The 23,180-nt window shown below is 40.4% G+C and overlaps 1 protein-coding gene across 8 annotated transcripts in view; it reads left to right on the forward strand.

Annotated features, from left to right (window-relative positions):
- Positions 1 to 20,618, forward strand: part of pcdh19 (protocadherin 19) — a 74,337-nt gene extending 53,719 nt beyond the window's left edge. For all 8 annotated transcript variants that reach the window (XM_024283512.2, XM_024283514.2, XM_024283513.2 and 5 more), the window contains exon 5: positions 17,957 to 20,618. In XM_024283512.2, the coding sequence (XP_024139280.1) occupies positions 17,957 to 18,516 (560 nt within the window). In that variant the 3' untranslated portion in view covers positions 18,517 to 20,618. The remainder of the gene's footprint in view (positions 1 to 17,956) is intronic.
- Positions 20,619 to 23,180: the final 2,562 nt, after the last annotated feature.

The raw sequence follows: 23,180 nt of genomic DNA on the forward strand, positions 1-23,180 counted from the left end.
GTAATTACCAGAAATGAAATGTTTCAAAATGAAGCACATTTCCTGGAACTATGAGTAATTGTTGATTGGATCATGGTGATCGACCTTTGAACTTTTTCAAACATCCTTATTCACATACAATATGGTGGCGCAAGGACGCAGCGTTTCATTGCTATTTCTGCCAACGTTATTCTTATTATTTTTTTATTTATATTTAATGGAAAATTGCGATGGAAGCATTCTTTTCTCTCTTTTTTTGGTAGATTTGGTCTCCAGACATGTAAATGTAACCAGAATCTACATGTTTTCACATGTTTATGTTCAAAGTTCAAAGATGTGTGAGTGTATTTTTATGCTTTGAAGAACTTTATATGTGTTTTCCTCAAATATATGTTTTAAAGCTTTTAAAAGAAGTAATTTTTGGATTTTATCTTCTTGGTTTTTCCTGTTTTTTTTTATTTTTTTTTTTTTTACATATCGTGACCCTAAAACTGTGACACGATCTGAACCGAGAGTTTTATGATCCGTTACACCGCTACTTTCTGGAGTTTCATGCTGCATGTAACAAGTCATAATGACTATAAAGTATATTCTATTTTAATAAAAGTTTGATGATTAGTATGTAAAAAAATCCAGGACTACTTCATGTTAAATAACTTTTAGTTAAAATGATGGAAAAATATTATCATCCAACCACTGATGACCCATAGTCTGTAAAAAAAAAAAGAAAGAAACTTATTGCGTTTCATTTTTAATATTTTTCTTTTTTTTCTGTAAATGACAATTTTTTTTGAAAATGTTATTTTTGTCTCCTGTTTTATTATTTTTTTCATTGATTTTTCATAAGTTTTTGCAATTCTTGGTGTGATTTGCACTTCAGGGCCACCATACTTCCTGCTTTTGTGTGAAAATATTTCACTTGGATCCTTTAGAAATCAGTTTTGAATTCCTTCCGTTTGATTTCTATTCACTGCCTCTTTGTTATTCACCTTTTTTTTAAATATATTAGCTCTCATCACATTGGCTCTCCCAGCTCTGCAACATTATCACTCAAATGAAATATGAAGCAGGAGTATTCAGAGCTATGTCGTCCTCCTCAGCTGTGGCAACAAAGGTTACTACCTCAGGCGGAGTACTGTAATATTTCCATATTTTCCTCAGCTCATGTATATTCAGTGGGAATGATTTATTCTGTAAGATTTTATTGCTGTTTAAATGCAGAACTCCTCTCTCGCAGATACCACAGAATATACGGCGAAGCCGAACCTTGCAGAGTGCGCCCGCTGCCTTTGTGCTCTGCAGAAGTTAAAGGGGTTAAAGAGAAGTCATCCAAACCACCTCCATCATTACTATCTTTCATTCACCAATTAGTGTCAGCGTTCCCCCCACTGTCCCCTACATGACCTTGCAAAAATGAGCTCACTATGTCGTAATTCAATGTTTTTAGTCAGCCTCACTAGTGGGAGGCACCTCATGTCTGCCAGTGACCCACATTATGAACTATTGATGAGAGAGTGAGGGCACAGTAACAGAGAGGAGGGACCTGCAGAGGTATAAGAGGACCCCCAGAGCCCCCCCCAACTCCATTCTTGGCCAGCACCTCTGCATTTCGTCTCTCAGCGCGTCTTCATATGCAGCTATTTTCTTTTACCCTCCTCCGCACTCCTTTTCATTCCTCGCTCAATGAGTTATATGTTGTCTTTCACTGCTTGTACCAGATTTCTACTGAACTCGACTGTTCAACAAACATAAAAAAAAACTGCCGCCACCCGAGCACCGCGTGCACGTATTGTGATGTCTGGAGCGGGATCGTTTGGGAGAAAAGGTCGAAGGCCACATAGGATCCAAAGAGAAGATTTGACATTATTGTGTCATAGCTGGCGGTGGTGGATAATCAAATTAGAGCAAATTTGTCACCATTAAAAATGCTTCACAAAGGGCCTCAATTTTGACTTTTTACGGCTCATAAAATACTTCCTTTAGGCTACCACGTTTTGTTCTGGGTGTTATCTTAATTACGCTATGACGTTGGTGCATCATGTGACGTCAGTGCGTTAGATAAAGTTTCAGAACTCTTAATACTTCAAGAATTACTTCACGTATGAAATAAAAAGAAGTAGAAGAAGTTTTTGTTTATTATGAATCATATCAAAATATGGGATGTGTGACACATAATAAATGCATATAAGGTTCTAATATTGTATAAATTCTTCTAACCTACCAGCTAGATGTCAGCTTCACAGATGTCCATCAGAACCACACTCTGAACCTCCACTCCCATCATCTTTTGATTTATTGTAAAAGCGTTCCCTGTGGTCTTTTATGACATATTTTCTGCAGAGCGGCAGAAGTTTATTTAAAATTTGCCTCTGAGTTGTGGGCAGGACTGCTGGCACGGAGCCTGTCCCCACTTCCCATCATCCATTTGGATCCATCAGAATGGATCAGATCAGCTTGTGGTCTAACAATTGTGGCATTTATGTCACAGCTACATATGATGGAGTAATTGGGCCAGTTCATGAACAAAAATGAAAACAAAACAACAAGGAATAAAAATAGTCTGTTACATTAGCACAAGAATGTTGAAAATGCCAAAAAAATAGACCTCTTTAGACAGAAACTCCACACAGAGCTGAAGAGATTTTATCTTTCATGGAGAAAGAAAGGACAGGAAGTGGACAGCTGCAGGGACATGGATGGCTTCATCCATATGAACTGCAGAGATTATGCAAGCCACCCATCAATAAATCAAACCTTAATAAATTGTGAGTTCAAACAAAGAAGCTTCTAAACATTAGTAATGATTTAAACATTCAGCTTACCTGTTCAAATCCAAGATGCTTTACAGTTTAGTCGGTCTGCTCACGCCGTTCACTCACTGGACTGTAGGCTCCCTTCGACTTAAATCTCATAATTTAATAGATGTAAAGTAGAAAATTTACAAGAAAAAAACTCGTACTATTAGTATTATTATTTTTGCTTTTGGTGGCCCTAATACTCCATTGTAGCTTTAAGCTTTTTCCATCACCATTTTTTCGTCTGCTCCTGAATCACAATGATTTTATTGGGTAACCAAACCCTAAATCAACTTTTTTTGGCTGTTGACCTCTATAAATGGGACTTTAAAAGTTCTGTTCATTGATCATTGCCAAATTTTTGACAAATAAAAAAAAAACTTGTTTTATTCTTGAAAATATAGTCAAAAACCGTCTGTCCACTTACCTGTTGGGTTACCCTTTAAAGGAAGAAAAACTCAGAAATGAAATTTTTAGATTCTTTGGATATACCCTCCATCAAAGGAAAAATGCCACAAATCAAGTTAAAAACAAAAAAAGATAAAATGTACAGCAGCCTTTCATGTTCTGGTTCATAAAAGGAAGTAAAGAAAAAAGAATCAACCCCCTTTTTCCTCCGATAGACTGTTTGGCTGAGGCCTGTTCAGTTCTTGTGTGCGTTTTGCAAACCAAATGGACTTTTCAAACCCGCCTGTCCCCCATTTTTTTTTTTTTTTTTAAAGGAGGACGAAAGGTAATGAGAGATGTAGACTGTTAAGTTTAATGGCTGACAGGAAAGCTCAGAATGGCTCTTCTTAATGGGATGCCTCTGCTCATGCAGACCTCGTTAAAGAGGAGGCCAGCATGCACGTAGAGGACAGGAGGGGAGGCTGCGGCCATGCGGACGCTGCCCCCCCCACACACACATAGGTTATCTCAAAGATTTTCAGCAGGGGTCTCAAGCTGCTTTGTGTTTTCTTCTGTGCTCCCTCTCCATTCATCCCAGATTAGCATCATAAAATACTGTAAATAAAGCAGGCAATCAGGCCGCGACCCCTTGTGTCCACAGTGAACACCGATTCCTCCTTCCTTTACCTCACCCCCCCCTTCTGCACTCTGCATAACTTTAACTAGCTTGGATTTGCAACTGAATGTCAAGCATGGTGTTTGGCTTTACCACGGGGCAGGTTGTTCCTCGGCTGCCTCTCCAGAAAAAGGAACTGGAGGCTCGAGAAGAGCAAGGGAATTGGATCTTTGACACCTGTCACTTCCACTCGGCTGCACCTTGCTCCCTCGCCACGCATAAGGACTTTTCATGTCACAGCTCAGCATGTTATCATGAGTGGGCACAGGGTCTGAGAAATCCAATTACTACCACTGCGTCAGAGCCCAGCCACCATCCTTATGTATGCTGTAGTCATGTTCCTCAAATCAGAAAAGATGTGCCTATTAGTTCCTTCTCCTTTCTTCGGAAAACTCTCCCACCTCCGTTTTAATCTGTGTGTTTTATAAGCTGCAGCTTTTCTCCTGGACTGCCTCGCTCCCGACAATCCTCTACACAGTGTGGCACTGGCTAGTGGGTGGCTAATGCAACACACATTGGTTCTGACTGTGTTATATTAAGTGGTATCGTGGTACAGACCTCACCGTGGTGGATAATGGAGAACCTGGCAGGGAATCAGCACGCCTCCCAGATGCCAAACAGATTGGCCTTCGTGACAGGGCAATAGGAAGTGTGTTAGGACGTGTTAGGCCCAGTGGGTGTAAATCTAATGCATCTTCACACAACAGGGCGGGTAAAGGGGGTCACTGTGTTTTTCTTATTTCTTTTATCTGCCTTTCATCCCTAAGTGGCGCCTTCCATGTGTCTCAGTCGGAAACTCCACGACTTTTTTTCTTTTTTCTTTTCCACGATCTGTTTCCCAACAAGGCTGACTTCCTCTCACTGTACCCGCGCCTCTTTCTGCATGCTATCACAATCTTCATGTTACAGTGTCCTATTTCCAGAGATTCTTAAAGAAAGGCGACTTTTTTTTCTTTTTTTTTTTTTTTTAAAGGCTGAGGGAAAAAAATAAGGACATGCGAGACAGAAGGCTCCCTGTTGGTGCTTTTGTGACAAGATAAAAAGGAATTTAAAACACATAGTCGTGGCTTACACAAAATGAACATGACTAAAGGAGACACCATATTATATTAATTATGTAAGGCCAAACGTTTGAGGCAAAGCAGTGGCTCACAGTGGGAGACATTAGTTTGCAGCACAGTGTGTCATCCCCAGTTGCTTGGACACAGTGACGGGTGCTGAAGTGCAGCGCTTAATTCTGATGGTTAAGCGGAAATGTGCTTCTTTATAGCCTGAGAATGGAATTTCTTTTTAAAATGCAGGTTGATCTAGAGCAGGAGTCTGCAACCTGCAACACTTAAAGAGCCATTTAAGTCAGTTCCGTCAACTATAACCCATTTGGAGCCACAGAGTCTTAAATCGCACTTTAGAAAAATAAGACACTGATTTGCACTAATATTTAATTGTTGCTATTATGATAACTATGAATGAAATATTGATTTTTGTATAAATAAAACATAAAAATCAAGAGAAAATAACCTTTTTTTTTCAAAATATGAAACTGGTTATAACTTTTGACAGAGGTTCACATGAAGTTCTTTCAAAATAAAAGACATCTTTTACCACATTTCAAATCAGAAAATGTAGTAATGGGTAATGTGTGTCAGCAGTAAAAAAACAGTTTATTGGACCTTTTGTGGTGCATCTCAGCATGAAATTTGTTAATTCAAATTAACTACAATTAAATCAGAGCTGGTTAAGTGATCCTTACTGTATTTTTCTAACAATACGGCACACTTGAAATCCTTTAATTTGTTCAAAAATGTGACTTCTGGTTGTGCTTACTGATCTCAACTTGTTTTTAAATAATCTGTCTGTTTCAGTCCGACTCAAAGCCAAACTGCTTGTTGGAGCATTACTGCTACCATAGTCTTTAGTCTCGCAGAGTGATTGACTACTTTCATTTTTTTGTTTACTGTACTACTTACTTTTTATTTTACAGCAACTTGTAATACAAAAATATTTTTTAACCAGAGAGCCACAGTGGAGAGTTAAAAGAGCCACATGTGGCTCTTTTATGCTGAAAAATGTGTCACTTACAGATCGGTTGTCTCGTTGAATGTCAGTAAAGAAATGGATCTTCTGTATTAGAATAATCTAACATAGTCAACAAAGAGCTATGATGTATAGATTAAGATGGAAATTAAGGCACCTTTCAATATGACATTAAAAAAAAACTTAAAATCTGCAATAAATCGACTTTTGTAGCCATCAGCAGTACATAAAAGAAGCAATTTTTTAAATTCTGGTTTACAATGTCATGATTTAATATTGATTAATTTTTCAAATTGTCATTCTAAAACCAATCTTGCTTGAGTTTTGACAGAAAAAAAATAAAGTTAGAGACCAAACAAAGGTTTAAATTACAGTGACTGCAAATCCCTTTTTAATGAAGTGGCATTATCCTTAAGAAGAGATTTAGGGTTATTAACTGAAATAAATGAAGATCGATTGGGGGGAAAAAAAGTTCTGTGAAGAAGCTAAAGTTGGTCCATATGAGGAATTGTTCTTTATAGGAAGTTTTCTGACTTCGATGTTGGCACTTGATGTTGTTGCCAATCTCCCCCCTTAATGTTCAGTTGATTTGGTATTTTTGCCTTTAGTGCCACAATAAGAAGGTATAAAATATCAATACAAAAGTCAACAAAATGTGTTTATATTTCCACATACTACTGCTTAAAAATTGCTTTTGTTAGTGATAATGCATTACTACTTTCTTAGCAAAATAAGGTCCAGTTTGCAGCTGTAAAAATAGAATTTCCATAAAAAGATGAGATGAATCCTAAAGTCTGTTGGATATATTTGTGTTGCAATACAGACATTCAAATAAGGGAAATAGTGAACAAATGTTAGAGAAAGTGGATTGAGGAATGAGGTTAACATTTTGTGGAGGATGCATTAAAACTGAAATATTTTTCCTTAAGCCAGTTTCTATTGTTTATATGTGAACTTAAGATGAATTTACAATTTATGTTATTTACATGAGAATTCATTTCCAGCAATAAAAAAAAAATCACTAATTTTTTTGCTTTCAAGTAGATGCTAAATTAAGATGATTTTGGACCGAAAAAGCATATTTGCAGACATCAAGGGGTTAAATCCGTTTACAGATGCATGCAGAGGTTTGTTTGTGTGTCAGGTGTGAGACTCTGGTGACAACAGAGCAAAAAATGTTGAAATCCGACCAATAGTTGGCTGCACAAGATCAAATATTTTAACTTTGACAAAGAAATTGCATCACGCCGACCAATCAGGAGTTCAGCTTTTGCCAGTGACGTGCTGACGACATGAATGATGGGAGTCAGAAGCAGTTCCCTGCAGTAGATGGTGAATTTCACCGTACTGTGAGAGTCACTCAATGATCTCATGAACCCAAACATGTTTACCAATGCTTCTGTGGAGCTCTTCAAAATTTATAAATCGACATGATCCGTGTCTTTCCTGCATTGCAAATGAGATATACAGTCAAGTTGTCGATGTAGCGATGAGGCTAAAACTTTGGGCAGTTGCTCCTCCCACATGTGGAGGGTTTATGAACACATTTTTGGATAAGAATCAAGCAGCGAATTCTCCAGGCAACTAAACAGAGTAGGAGGACACAAATTCGCTCCAGACTTCCTGTTTGATGGTGTGCGGTTTGAGCCACGGTTTACCAAACCTTTAAAACACACAATCCTATGGATGTGATGTGTCTTTCAAGACAAAAAAGCCTACACAGCACAAAGCATCAGCCCACAGTTAAATTTCCCTCACATTTGCACTTTTTTCCATGTAAGCCTAAGCGTTACATTTGCACACCTTCCACCTTTAGGTTTCATTTTACCTGTCAGCTCACCTGAAAATAAAGTGAAGTGACAGTTGATTTTTTTTTTTCCCTCACTGTTTTAAAATGGGTGAACTCCATCCACACTGCTGCCATCATCAAGCTTCTACCTCGCCCTGACTCACAGCGCTTTCAGACTTCAGTCTTCCCCAGCTCTGCTCGTGGATGTAATTTAAGGGAATGTTTTTCCCCACTGCTTCTTCCAGACTCAAGGGTTTAGGAGCAAATTAACTCGCCAGCTCGGTCAGGCTTAAACACAGAAATACAGCATTTTTTTCAGTGTGTTTAAAAATGTCCTCTACTGATATTTGTGGAAAGGGGGAAAAAAAAGTAGGCGGGCGGTTTGTTCAGTAGGAGTTGTGCAGGTTTGACAGAGGTAGTGCATACAAATGTAAAGACATATGAGTGTCTGTAGTTAATATTCAGGGTTTTTTTTTACGTCAATACAATCTCACTTACCACATTCACATGTTCTGACTCTTTTTGTGTCCGAATAGTAAAGATGAAAAGGGCAATAACAACCTGAAATAATCGGATATACCTTGTTTTTCGCACTATAAGGTGCAACCGGTTATAAAGTGCATTGTCAATAAATGGTCTGTTTTCAAACTTATGTCATATATAAGGTGAACCAAACAATAAGGTGCAATAAACGAGACAAAAAGACTCAGAGATTAGTCAGTCAGACTTTATTATCATAACTATAGAACTTTTTTGTAGCCGTCTTGGTTCCTTCATCAGCTACTACCTCCGACCACCAGAGGGAGCCCTCATCAGAGTTCTAACCCTGCCGTCTCCTCACTACAACTCCCATCAGCCACTGCCACGGTTTCCTGTCTGCCCAGCTGGTGTCTATCATCATTAATACCATCTAGCATTTAAACTCACCTCAGCTACTTCTTCAGTGTGAAGTCTTGTTTTGCCTTGTAGTGAGTCTGAGCCTTTGCTCTAGTTTACAGTCCCTAGTCTTTGACCCTTACCAGTTTTCCTCCTTATCCTGCCTCGCTCCTAGCTTTTGACCTTAGCCTGGTTTTGACTACACCTTTGCCTTGTTCCTTGCCTGTTTATCTCGCTATTAAATCCACATTTGCACATGGATCCAAATACCTCTGCCTCTTCATCACAGTAGCACGCCAAACGTTAGCCGTATTAGCGTATTCACAATACCTGTAACTCCCAACCTTGTTTGCGATACGAAACAAAACCATCTGATACCGCCAAAATAAACGCTACTGTGACTATGCTAACCCCCAATTTTGTTTGTAACGCAAAAAACAGAGTTAGCCAAGCTAGCAAAGTCAAAATAACACCCAACCGAATATTTTGACAGAGCGCTGTGTACTTCTTAAAATCACTTCAACATCAGTAAACACAACCAAAATAAATCCACGTATAATATGCAGTGTTGTTTTGTGATTTAAAAAAAAGGCATTTATGGTACTTGTGTTTTTCTAATAAAACATTGCTAAATGATCATTTTAATTAACAACCTTTGGACAAAAAATCTAATATATTAAACAGTGGATTCTGCGAGATGTGTCCCTTTCCAAATCCAGTTTTAACTGAATGTGGATCACATTATGAGAAGGTGAACTCAACTTTCAGTTTAATTTGCTCTATAATTGCATTCTCTTTCCTCTTTTTTTTCTTTCAAGCTTTAAAATAATTATCTGTTTAAAACACTCCAAGCCCAAAGATGAAGTTTCTCTCATGGAAAGCATCGCAGAATTAAATCCCTGATTAGCTTTTCTCCCCAGTGTTATATATACGTGGCCTCACAGTTTTCTAATTTTCTAGAATAATGTATAATACATTAGGAGGATTTCTTTTTGCCACATTTTCTTTGACATTTTAGGAATTATTGTAGCAAATCTTTTTTTTTTTTTTTACTTTTTCTTTATCTTTTTTTTTTTTATAAACTGACCAATCTTCATGAAGTAATCATCTTCTCATGCATTTTGTTTTCTAAATATGCTTCAGGATCGGTGAGAACTTTCTCAACAAAAAAAGCTTTAATTAGAAGGCCAGTTGACACAAACAGCCACAGTTTATCAGAATATGTACAACTCGTAGGTGTTGTTTTGTTCTCCTGATAAGGTGTGTGATGCAGGCTGGGAGTGTTTCTGAAATCTCTGCGTGTCTTGGATCGGCCGCGTGGCTCAACAGTTGGAGCAGAGATGAAACGGGCCGACCCACAGGCTTTTCTAATGTTCTGTCTGTGCTCCCATAGCTGTATTGTGTTGAAGCCTATGCTGAGAAATTTACCTCTTTTATACAGTTTAGCCGGGTGCAGCCATGCTCATCCCTTCATGCCTTTCTGCCTGGGTTAAATCCAGTTCAGAGTGCCAGTTAGGAGAGTTAAATGGTCAGTGGCTCGTGTAATGTAAGGAAACCGGGGCATGAATTATGGTAATGGCTGTTCTAAACAACAACAGATCACCAGTGGAAGCTTTGCCCCTTCAGCTCTCCCATATGTCATGATATGAGTCAAGGGTAATTCTTTACTGGGACACTGTGACCCCAAGGAGCCAGTCGTTGAAGGGGAAAGGGGGCACCACAGGGCGAAAGAATCCTCTCAGCCAAATGGTGTTTGTTGCCAGGGCGATGAAACCAGACCACCCACGTATGTCATCAGGACAACCCGCCTGCATTATTTCCAGTGCATCAAACAGTCCATTGGCCAGTGGTCCTGCTCTCGAGTAAAACAGTACACTGCGATGACACAGTGATTTATAAACAGCATTCCTCCCGCCGCTGTTACACAGCTGTTAAGCAGATGCTGTTTGTACCAATTTAGAAGCGAGTGCATTGTTTGTCAACAGCAGTTTGGGAATTCATTCTTTATACCAGGAGCGCATTGCAGAATGCAGCAGCTCTGCTGGATGGGCAAGCAGCAAGTGAGGGAATGAAAAAAGTAAATATGTGCAGAAAGTGGCTCAACTGTTGCTGGCTTTGAACAGAAAAAAAAAAAAAAAAAACGTCTTTCTTAAATCATCAGCTTTTGTCAGGTTGGCAACAAACGTGAGGAAGAGCGACGGAAAGGTCGGGCAGAGCATCTGTTCGAAGCTGCAGTTCAGGGAGAAACTGCACGCGAAGCCCCTCCCGGCTACAGATCTGACGAGTCAAGTAGTCTTGACAAGTAATACCAGGCTGAGAGAGTTTAAAGAATTCTGGTCAGATTGGCAGAAATGAGAGGAAGTGATCTTTGTGAGACGGGATCCGTTTAATTACATCAATATACAGACGTGAGCCAGCAGCACTGATGAGATGGGAGAGGAGGACAGAAGGAGGAGAGGCATAAAGGATGGCCTTGTGCGGGGAGCTGTAAGGCATGAATCTGGGGGTCTCTGGGAGGGGGGTGTAGTGTGATGTGACTGAGCCAGATGCTGTAGGGAGAAGGAGAGGACTCGATGCTGCACAGAGAATGATGGCTTACGTGGCGCGGTAAGGGTGCCCCTCTACTGTTTGTAAAAACAAGACCATCACACTCCATCTTGCGGCTCCCGCAGGAGCCAAGCCTCCAGGCTGATTTATGGCCCACAGACTGAATTGGCTGGCTGGGATGACAGCAGTGCTTGGACTCTCCCTGGTGAGTAGTGTAGGAGGCTGCTTGGCCGGGCTTCAGCCTCAGCTGTCCGCAGAGCTGTCCTCAGATGGGACAGATGTTGAGCTCCCTTCGCAGTGTTACGATCAGTCCGTGTTCGGACTTTGGAGCACTTGAGTCCAGCCGACCGTCGGCCACAGACACACCGTGTTACAAAACACTGTCTTATCAAGACTTTTTTTTCCCTCCTTCCTCCCCTGTGATGCGTTCATCAGCGCCTGCATCACAAGCTCCATCAAGTCTCTGTAGCAACAATTTAGATTTAATCAATCTTTGCCATGTGACTGCCAGGATGGAAAATTAATATGGAGAGCAATTAGAAAACAGCCATCTCACAGTCAAAGATACTCTGGTAGACTGAGATGGAAGCAAGAAAGACGACAACATTAGAGGAGCAAATTTCTGCAGGGCACTCAGGCGAAACAGGGACTGTTTGCTGTACGTAAACAGGATTATATTGGCTTTCCATGGATGAAGTTTCTTTGGATTTTCAAACATGTCCTTCCACACAGTTGAGGAGTTAGCTTTCTGATTTTGTTCAGTGGGCGGGATGTTTTAGTGTAGAAAAAAAGGGGAAATCTTTAGCCTCGTTTCCACTTAGCGGTACGGTGCAGTCCGGTATTTTGAGTGTTTCCATTATAAAATTGACCCATTAAACAGTTTGGACCCATAGCTCTTGAAGGAATGGGACGGTTGAAAGAACGGGACGGTTGGGGTGGAGCCACTGTAGCCACCCGTTGATTGGCAGAACAATATTAGAAAGCACCAATATAGCACTAAGCTAGCATTTCCGTTTGCTTTCCTTTCTTCTTAGCCACCTCCAAATTTTCTTTCAAACTTTAAATTCCTGTTATACACGATGTACAAAAAGTAAGTAAGCAAGAAAAAGCTGCTGGATGACCTCCATTAGCGTCCACAACACACATGAGTTGTGAAAACTAACCGCTCAGTGGAAGCATGGCTTAACAGAGTGGAAATGCTCGCCAGAATTAACTGGACTGTCCCATAGCGGACAGGACCGCTCAGTGGAATCAAGGCTTTTAAGACGTAAAAGTGGATCTATTTGCTTCATTTAGCCTTAAACACTTTATTTTTTGCTTCAAAGTATAAGGTACACTGGCCAAAAAAAGCACAATAAAAAAGAGAAAAAAAGTTGCACTTTTGGGAGAAATTTATTTGACAAAAAACAAGAACAGACAGTTTTAAAGAAGGAAATCATAATAACAGAATAGATATTTATTGACTGAATATATGCACACTTCACTGCTGTAATACTTTGATGCTTATTTAGCTTCCCGAAACAATCTAGCCCTAGCCTATAATACTGGCATATTAGCGCTACATATGAACATGCTAACAAGTCAACTAAACTCTTTATATCACTTAAAATCACTAAATCCATTAAATTTTTCTAGAGTTTCGCTTCAGAACAATTCCGCCCAGCTTAAACTATGTAAAGCTACGTACACACCAGGAATGTGTGGCGCTTTTGAAACCTGACTCCTAGGCTAAGTCCGAATTCGCACCCTAATCCCTAACTACTAAAAACTATATTGTCTGAACTTAGCATACAACTGAGCGCCGGTTCTTTTTCTGCGTTAGTGTCAGTAGCAAATACTGACAAATACGCCTACAGTGCCCTCTAGCGGCTGTTGCTGTTCAATTGAAAAAAATTATAAGTCACACCCACAAAGATAACGTAATTTATTTTTTCATTTCCATTTCCAAAATGCATGTTCTGCTGTCTGACTGTCTGCAGAGGAGTTGGTATTTTCACAGAATCAGGACATTTCTTGTTACTCCTACTACAAAATTGTCAGCATACAGAGGAAATAAAAAGTAGTTTAAGCCAAAAGTGGCAGACATCCTTTGTAGAAAGATTTATCATGCCACCGTGTTATTTCACTTTTTTTTTTTTCTGAAGTCATCTGCTTTAAAATCAAATCAAACTGACTGAATTGTGTCAAACCACAAGCATCCTTAGACTTGTGGTTCCAACTAGAAATAAGATTTTTTTTTTTTTTTTAACTCAGCCCCATCTCTGCTTCTCCAATCTGGCTGCTTAAACTCATTTTCCAGAATTACATCAAGGTTGAGGCTGCATGTGCTGCTGTTGGAGGGATAAACATTTGTGTTTTCCAAGCCTGGCTTCACATGTTAGCCAAACAGGACTCAAAATGTCTGTCGAGAGCTCGAGGAGAAGTACACTGGCTTCCTTTTTTCATTTCTTTTGCTTTTATGTCAGAGGATTTAGACCTCTTGCTGATTCCTCTTTTCCTTTCAGACGTTAGCAACAAACAAATAGCACCCGCAGCTGTATAACATGGAAGCTTCCTTAAATCAAATACACCAGGGTAAATTGAGTAAAGCGGGTCAGCTTGTGGGATACACACGCTGAGGCTAAAGATCCATCTGCTATAACTTGAGGTTCAGATGCCTTCATTTGATTGAGGGAAAGAGGATTGAACCTGCTGCTGTCAGGCTGCACGTTTAAGTGGAAATGGAACGGAGCGTGTGGGTTCACTGCCTGTGCTGATGCAAAGTGATGCTATTTCAGGTAACTACAAACAGAAAAACATGGGCTCCGCTGTCAGGAGGATTTGGCTGGTGCTTGTGAAGTGGCAATATTTATTATTTTCCATTGCCATGGACATATTGAAAGTGCTCCAGCGTGCTTTAAAACAGCCTTTTGACCTTTTTCAGTATTAAAGTGCGGCGCGTGTTATTTGATGGTGGTGTTTTGCTGAAGATGCTTGGAATTTTATGATTCGATCACCATTAAATTGTATTGTTTTCCTGGTGCACAGCACAAAGGCGCAGGCGGCCTCGGCCTCCCGTGAACCTCCTTTAGTAATTGATAGTTATTAAACGGTGGATCGGAAATGTTCCCGATGACATCCTGCTCCTAGCTTTTCTTTAAGCCCGCTCTTTGAAAGACTAGCAAGCTTATCTTCCTGACTTTTCATGATGACTCTGAATGCATCTCCTCAGCGGGAGGTGCCTTCACTGTTTTCTGCTCTGTACTTCTTGACTTCTAATCCCAAGTAGTGCCGTAAAAGCCTCTAATTCATCTCATGCTATTTCAGTGGCTTTTCTGTTAAATTGAAAGAGATCGGGTTTAGTCAGAGGTCGATGGCCTGTCTTCTTCTGCGCCTTTTTTCCAAATTCTCTCAGTTTTTATGAGTCTTTTCGAGCAACATCTGCTTTTTATGAAGCTGTGAGCAGAGGCAGGATGCCTGCGTGTTAATAGCACTTGGCTTTTGCAACAATGTCATTTTCAACCCAGTTGCTCTTCCATAGACCCCTAAAGGAAAGTAGAGAAAATGCCTTTCAGCGCCCATGCATGCACTGCTAAGAGCAGAGCATGCAACTTGTGTATATTTCTTTGTGCTCGGAGGCTGTTCATGCCCCAGAGAGGGCTTTAGGCTGTAGAAATATGCCAAAGCGTTTAGAGGAAATTGCATTCATTACCAGGAGACCTATGAATTTTCAATCAGTGCAGGAAAAAGATCCACTTTGTCAAGTACGTCAAACATGATTTAGCAATTATTTTTAGCCCAATAAACAAAGTTTAAAATTACATCATAACTGTATTTTAATTTACTTAACATGCAACATTTTTTCAGAATAAACATTTGACTAAATTGCATCGAAAAAGTGGTATAAACCTGAAAAAAGGAGCATGAAGATGCTAAATAGAATAAAAAGTACTTTTGCTGTGATTCCTCTAATCAAGCGCCTTTTTCTTTACAATATTTATTCTCCTTATTATTGTTGGTGCCCAATAAAAAGCTCTTTTTACTGGGCATTATTATAGTCTGATTGGATATCTTTAAACAAAACCTCTGGCTTAATACCCTTTGTCTGCCTGATTGCTGCCACTGCCGTTTCTTGGACCAATCAGCAAGTGTTCAAATCATCACGTACACCTCCTCCAACCAGTAAAAAATCATTATTTTTTTGTTTCAATTTGTATTTCTAGGTTCAGAAAGTGATTATGACTTTATAGCTGTTAAGATCTGCTGTGGACATTATGGTGTGATTTTTGTGTCAAAAACGGTACAGACTCACCAGCCACATTATTAGGTAGACCTTGCAGAACTGTCTTAATCCTTTGTGCCATAGATTCAATAAGGTACTGGAAACCTTTAGAAACGTCCATTTTGTCATGATAGGATCACACAGTTGCTGCAGATTTGAAGACTCCACATCCATGATGCCAATCTCCAGTTTCATCAGATTCTAAAGGGGATCTATTGGGTTGAGATCTGGTGACTGTGAAGGCCATTAGAATCCAGTGAACTGATTGTCATGTTCAAGAAACCAGTCTGAGATGATTCCAGCTTTATGATATGGAGTCTTATCCAGCTGAAAGTAGGAAGTACATGTTTAAAAACAATACTCAGGTAGGTTGTAGCATTGCAACCATCCTCAAATGGTACTAGGGGCCCCAAATCTGTCAAGAAAATATCCCCCATACCATTTAACTACCACCACTAGCAACCCAAACTGTTGATACAAGGCAGGGTGGATCCATGCTTTCCACCACCCAACAGTAGAAATGGAGACCCATCAGACCAGACAACGTTTTTCTAATCTTCTATTGTCCGGTTTTGGTGATTCTGTGGGAATTATAGCCTCACTCCCGTTCTTATCTGACAGGAGTGGTACCCGCTGTGGTCTTCTGTTGCTGTAGTTCATCTGCCTCAAGGTTGGATGTGTTGTGCGTTCAGAGATGTTCTTCTGCAGACCTCGGTTGTAACCAGTGGTTATTTGTGTTCCTGTTGTATTTCTATCAGCTGGAACCAGTCTGGCCATTGTCCTCTGACCTCTAGCATCAACAAGGCATTTCTGTCCATAGAACTGCCGATCACTGGGTATTTTCTCTTTTTCTGACCATTCTCTGTAAACCCTAGAGGTAGTTGTGGGTGAAAATCTCAGTAGATGAGCAGTTTCTGAAATACTCAGACCAGCCCGTCTGGTACCAACAACCATGACCTGTTCAGAATCACCGTTGGTCCCCATTCTGATGCTCAGTTTGAACTGCAGCAGATCCTCTTGACCATGTCTTTCCCTAATTTCACTGACCTGTTGCCATGTAATTGGCTGATCAGAAATTTGCCTTAACGAGCAGTTAGACAGGTGAGCCTAATGAAGTGACCAGTGAGTGTATCTGACATTACTGCTTTAGGTGAAGTAAGCAGTCTGGTAAAACATGTGTGTGTGTGTTGGTTATGGCGTCACCATCAAAGGACTCGGCCTCCATCTCAGTCATGTTGGTTGGTCACGGTCTGCATTCTCTGTACTGTCGTTCCTACTTCCTATCCTAAATTCGACTCACCGTATGTGGGCTGAAATCGGTCCAATTTTCTCAGGCATTTCATCATTTAGTGACCACGTTATCGGTCAGTTTCATCAGACTGTACTTGAAAGACAGCTCGCTCATATCTGTCCCTGCAAAGCTTGTCTCCAATCTTTTAATATTGATCCCCAGGGCTTTAGCAGAGGTGCCTCTCAAAAGCGCAGGAAAGAGGGGAGGAAAACAGATCATTAGTGGTTTTAATTAGGTGATCTGTCAAGCTGTGATTGCTCGTCGTAAGCGTATGCATTTGGGTCGATCTTGGTCCCTCTCACAATCCCTTCTTGTCATCTTGGGTCTTTGGAATGGAGGAAAACTGCTGCTGGGAAGGAAGCAAGCAGTGGGGGAGCACAGAAATATGTCATTGTGCGTCTGTGTGCATGTGTGTGTGGCAGGTTCTCTGACAAATTGGAGCCGGAGGAAAAAAAACTACAATTGCAGAAAAAGGGATTTTGGAAAATAAACGCTTCTATTTTCTTATGTGAAATCATTTTTAAATTACATCTTTTGATGTGCCGTAAATCGCCGACGTTTTCTATCAAGCCGTCAGAAGACAGATGAAATAATCTGCGCCTTCATCCATTCAGCTCACAGCGCCACTGTCTAGATTTGCACATGTGAATGAAGAACAAACAAAACTTACAGCCTCCAAATTAAATGAAGACACTCTTAATGTGTTTTGTTTTTGGGGAAACGATGACGCAAACACGTTCATGAAAGTTTCTCTGCCAGCACAACAAAGTGCAGCACATTTATACAGACTCAGACAAATCTTTTTTTCACTCCAGCGTTAAACATCATTACATATTTATAACTCGGCGCCAGATGACAGAGACAGAGAGGGAGCGAGATATGAACCAGGCAGCAACACCACAACTTGTCTGGTGTCTTTCTCTGAGATATCTTATTGCACCGTCTAAGCCTGCCTTTTATCTAATGTTGCTCGAGAAAACCCAATTATACAAATGCTGCAAATGGACTTTTGATTTAACAATGCATAATTTAATTGTTACATTAGATTTGCCCCAAACATCTCGTTTCAACAAGCGGTATAAAGGGGTTGCAGCCATGAGTGGAAGCAGATTGGCTTCAATGTGCAAAAAGCAAATGATTTAGAAATGTCAAGACTTGTTTATTGGAATAAATTTGAATTATGTTTATTTTTATTATTTAATGTTCCAGCTCTGATGCGCACAAATCAAATGAAGGCCACATGTTATGAATTCAGGAAATGATCATAGCACTGAAAACACATTTAACAATTTGCTTTTCTCTCTTTTTTGTCTGTTTTTAGACACCACCGAGGGTTTTCACTGCCAGGACGAATGTCGCATCCTGGGACACTCGGATCGCTGCTGGATGCCCCGCGTTCCAGTGCCGGCTCGTGCCAAGTCGCCCGAGCATGCCCGCAACGTCATTGCTTTGTCCATCGAGGCCACCACAGTGGATGTGCCGCACTACGAGGATGGCACCATCAAGAGGACTTTTGCCACCTTTGGCAAGGATGGGCCGGAAGATGTGGAACGGGGAGAAATGAAGGGAAAGCGGACTCAGGAGTCTCAGGTGTGCAGCCCCAAGGCCAATGGAGGGGCAGTTCGTGAAGCTGGCAATGGGCGCGAGGCTGTCAGTCCCATTACATCCCCCGTGCACCTGAAGAGCCCCCTTTCTAAGCCATCATCTGCCTACAACACACTGAAATGTCGCGATGCAGAGCGAATCGCCAACCACAGCCTGCTGCGGCAGCCGGAGGGGAAGGACAGTGAGCCGGCTGTCCGGGAAATCAACACTCTCCTCCACGATGGCCGAGACAAGGAATCCCCCAGCAGCAAGCGCCTCAAGGACATAGTGCTTTAGCAAGCTTTTCAATGGCACACATGTATACACATTTACAGTGTAAAGTCACACACATATTTACATATAGATATATATACACTCGCAATATCTGTGTGTACACAGAAAGTCCGGCTGTGGACGTGTAGAGACACACCCATTTGCAGAACGCAAACCTCAGAATCAGCTTGGGCTGATGGGAGCTGGAGTACGCTGCAGCTAGTTGTGTGCTCAAGTCCAGGTAGTGGATGTGGCTTTGTTGTAGTCGCAGTACTTTTCCCTTGTTTGCTTTCGTTTGTTTTTTTTCAGTCTGCAAAGAGTGAACAGGCGGGTTACTGTTGACTGCATGGACACGACCAGCAGAGCTCTTCAGACTCGGAGCCAAAGCAGGACGCTACGTGTTTGGACACCTGAGATGCCAATTCTGACGCATAGTTATGCCTTTTGAACTACTTTTGTATCTGAATCGGACTTTTTGCCTTCTTTGGTTTAAGCAGTCAAAAAACGCTCTTTGTTCCTTTGTATAGTGAGCTCCGTCACTGTAATAAACAACCACAGACATACACAGGATTCATCTACAATTACTGTCAGTTCACTCCTGCAGCAGCAGAAGAGGCCTCTCGGTCATGTTGGCTCCTCTTCCTGACTAATAAGCGAAGCTTTTCTCTGCTTTCCTCTGAGGACATCCTGGCGTTATGAGACTGCAAGGTCCTCAGTTTTTTTTATATTTCATCACCGATGGAGCTAAACGAACTATCTGCCAAGCTGCTCTGAACACTGGAAGTGGGACAGACAAATCTTTGTGTTCGAAATGAGTTGTATGAAAAAAAAAAGAAAAAAAAAAGACTTCCTGCTTTTGAAATCTCCTGTGCCCAACCTTGATTGTAGCCTGTGGAGCACAAATTAGAGCTTTGTGCTTTGGTCTTGTACTTTTTTTGACTTTTGACTATGGGGCTAGGATAGAAGGGATCGTCACTCATGTCTATGGCTATGTAAAACTCTGTATAGGGTTTACAATTATGATTTTTAATAACCTGTTGTTATGTGACAATCCCTTTAATGTTTTGTTTCAAGAGAAAAAATAAATAAACATTGGTGTTCAACTGAAGCTACAGTAGCGTTTGTTACACAAACACAAAAATGAAAAAACATATATGCCAAAATATATTTTATAAATAATTTAAAGTGTATAATGAGAATATTTAATGCTGTGTAGTTATTTTATGAGTAAGTTATAACTTGCTTCAGTTCATTTGTCATTTGCTTTTATATTGAACCTTTTTTTTTATCTCAAGAAGGAATTTGGATTATTATTTTTTGTTTACTGTGTGATCCCTGGCAACCGTTGACTTGCAGTCTAACTTGTTGTAAAGAGTTTCTTATTGGTCAGTTCTTGTGCCATCCAGTTTCTGTGTGGGCTACTAGAAAATGTAAAAAAAAATTCCCCAAAAAAACAAAACAAAATAAAAGAAAAAAGGAAAAAAAAAACTCAGCACCAACATTAGTGTGTCCGTTCAGTGAGCTTAGAGTGAGATAGCAAAAAGAAACCAAAAAAAAGTAAAAGATGCAAACACAACCGTACAGATCTGCAGGATGTTGCTTGATCTCTGTGAATGGAGAAAGAACAGCTTCCAGTGTTCTTCAGGCTTTAACAATGTACCACTTACAGGTCAGCTTTCCTACTGGACCAAGTCAAGTTCAAACAAGATTTTCTTCAGCTTCAGACGACGTGCACACTGCCTTTGCTCAGTGCAGCTGTCTCCCTGTGCCATCTGTGTTCAGCTGATCTCAAAGATGAGGTAGAACCCACAGTGGTAGGAGCAGCCCCCTCCCCTCCCCTCCTACGAGCACCACACAACAGACTGGGTGGAATCCTGTTTGAACAAACTAAGGTCCGAGAACAACCATGTTGCACATCTGCAATATGGTTTGATGTTGCTTTTGCAGTAAAAACACAATGTGCAATGTGGAAATATATGAATGGAAATGGAAAAATTTGCATACAACAAACTAGATCTTGTAGCTGAATGTTTTGCTGGTCTCACCCATGGCTTCTGGCAACATGAAAATCGGAATAATCACTGAATGTATACAGCAGCTTATAATTAAACTATTAAATGTTCTCAGCTTTGTTTCCTTGTCTTTACTTGGCACAAATGAAACCTGACCTTATATGAAAGCAACACTCGGATCATCTTTCGAGGTATTCTAAAAGCATTCCCAGTGATCTTTTTGTTACGATTATGTTGTTTTTGGCCAAAAATAAATAGTATCGTTTTCTAGGACATACAGTAGTTTCTGCAGAGCAGCCTTTGAGTTGTGGGCAGCACAGTTGATGTAGAAGTAAGCATTGGACCTATGCATCCAAACGGTATTGAGCCAGATTCCAGCTGGACAAGGGAAATAAAGTCATACATGAATATAGTTGCCTGCAAGTAGATGCATCAGAATGGAGCAGAGTAGGGAACTTGTGGCCTTCCCATTGCAACTTGTATGTCATTTTTTTTCTGTCTGTTCCCGACTCACTCTATCACAACAAAAAGGCAACAAGAAACACCAAAAACACAATTTTCATTGAGCGGATCTTAAAGCTTTAGAGCAAGGATGTCATATCCAGGCCTCCCAAGATGGTTCAATCCAGCCCAATCATGAAGAGAAAAAAATATAAGGAGGTTGAAAAAAAGCAAGTTTCTAGCCAATTCCTGTGGAGAGTTATGGTTCTTTAAAGAAATGGCTGCTGTGCGTTAATTCCGCCACTAGGGGAAACAAAGGAAAATAAATTCTGGCATAACAAGAGATCAAGAAGCATTTTTTTGCGAGGGTGTGCCACGTCAGGTGAAGATGCAGCTTGGTTCCCTGCCAGCCTCGCCGCTGTTTAGTTGCAATAAAAAATAATCAGGTGTGACATCACAATTACCAAAATGTCTACAATAAGTGATTTGGCTATTAGGTTTTATGAAGCACTTTTTCCAACTGAGAAAAAAATCAAAAACAAAGCTACAGATAACAAGTTGACCATAGGTTATTTCACTGTTATGTTACTGGTCTGGCCCACTTAAGATCACATGGGTTGAATGTGGGACCTTAACCAAAATTAGTTTGGCACCCCTGCTTTAGCATCATGTATACAGTGTGAACGTGTCAGTGTAGAGCAGTGTAATGGCTCGGATCACCACATCAACAGTTGTTCAAGATTATGATTGAATCCGAATTACTTCTCCACCCGTTTGTTCCATTTGAAGCTTTAGTGGTGTCCAAAGGTGTTTTTTTAAGAAGGAACCATCGCGACTAGCCATCCCTTCACTGATCCCCGTCATGCTTGTGACGCAGAGGAGAAACGCATTTCTACACATGGATGTGTTCTAAAGCATAAAAGATTACATTTATTTCCAACCGCTGCCAGCTATGTGCTAACGTAGATGACCAGCAACAATTGATGACATCATCAAGCAACCATAATGTCCAAATTTGAGGACACTTTTTCTCCACTTGGAGGGATAAATGTAGGAATAAATGTAGGGTTAGGGTGAGCAATTCACAAAAGAACAACACGTTAATCTCTAAATTTCTTTCCATCTTGTAAATCTAATGTGGATTAAAACTGCAATTAATTATCTTAGTTTAGGAAAGTTTCTACAGAGAAAAAGATGTGGCCTTGCATTGATACTGTTCTGCACAAAATGAGGGAAATCTGAACTTTTTCCAAAAACACAGTGATAACACACTAATTGATGCCATGATAATATTCAAATGAACTGTTTCTGTGGAGGCTGTCTCCAGCTTTCCATTAAAAGGCCACTCGTGCAGCTCCCGCTTAAACAGTAATTGCTCGAAATGGGCCGATGGCGGATTTTCCACAATGAAAGATGAATGAATCAGTTGTGCAGCTATTACTGTGCAGCAGACCAAAGTCTTCCTTTCTGCTTGATGTCATATTTAACAGAGCAGATGACAATGCCTGGATGTGTAATGTTTGTGTATTTATGTTTGTGTTCATTCTAATTCGATGACCTGCTCGGGAACTCAGAGGTGAGTAGCTGGGATAACTTGTGTCAGGAAGGAATAAGGTACAGCTGGTTCAAAATGTACCCTTTGTGCAAACAAAATAAAAGAAATTAAAACTATTTTTTTTCACATTTGCTTCCATCCATTTATTTTCCAAGACTGCTCGATCCTTAATTGGGTCACGGAGATGTTAAACGCAACAAGCTACTGTATGGGCAAAGATGTGGTACACCCTGGCTATATGCTAATATGCTTAATGCATTCCCTTTTGCTAGCTTTTTTAGGTGAGCATTATTTTAGACTGATTGATTGGCAGGTGAAAGGAACTATGGGTGGACTCAGTTATGGCTACGTTCTACTCAGTTGCCCATTTTCAGAAAGTCTAATGGATGACATCTGAGATTATCATTCTAGTTGATGTATGTCTATTGGTTCAGTTCCACTGTGTTGCATGAATGTAAGATGACACAATATTTTAGTTGTGTGAAAAATACAATACAAAGACTCAACATGATCTATTACTATAATTTGCTTGTTTTGCTTAACTTAAATTCAATCCAATGGATGGTTTGAAAAGATGGGTCAGGGGTAGAACAAGTTTTCTAGGTTGATTCTGATTCACCCATGCACACACAGACATACACACTCACTAATGGCAGGATATTTGCCTTGCATACCACTCA

This window comes from Oryzias melastigma, linkage group LG10, assembly GCF_002922805.2.
Source record: "Oryzias melastigma strain HK-1 linkage group LG10, ASM292280v2, whole genome shotgun sequence".
NCBI classification, from domain to species: domain Eukaryota; kingdom Metazoa; phylum Chordata; class Actinopteri; order Beloniformes; family Adrianichthyidae; genus Oryzias; species Oryzias melastigma.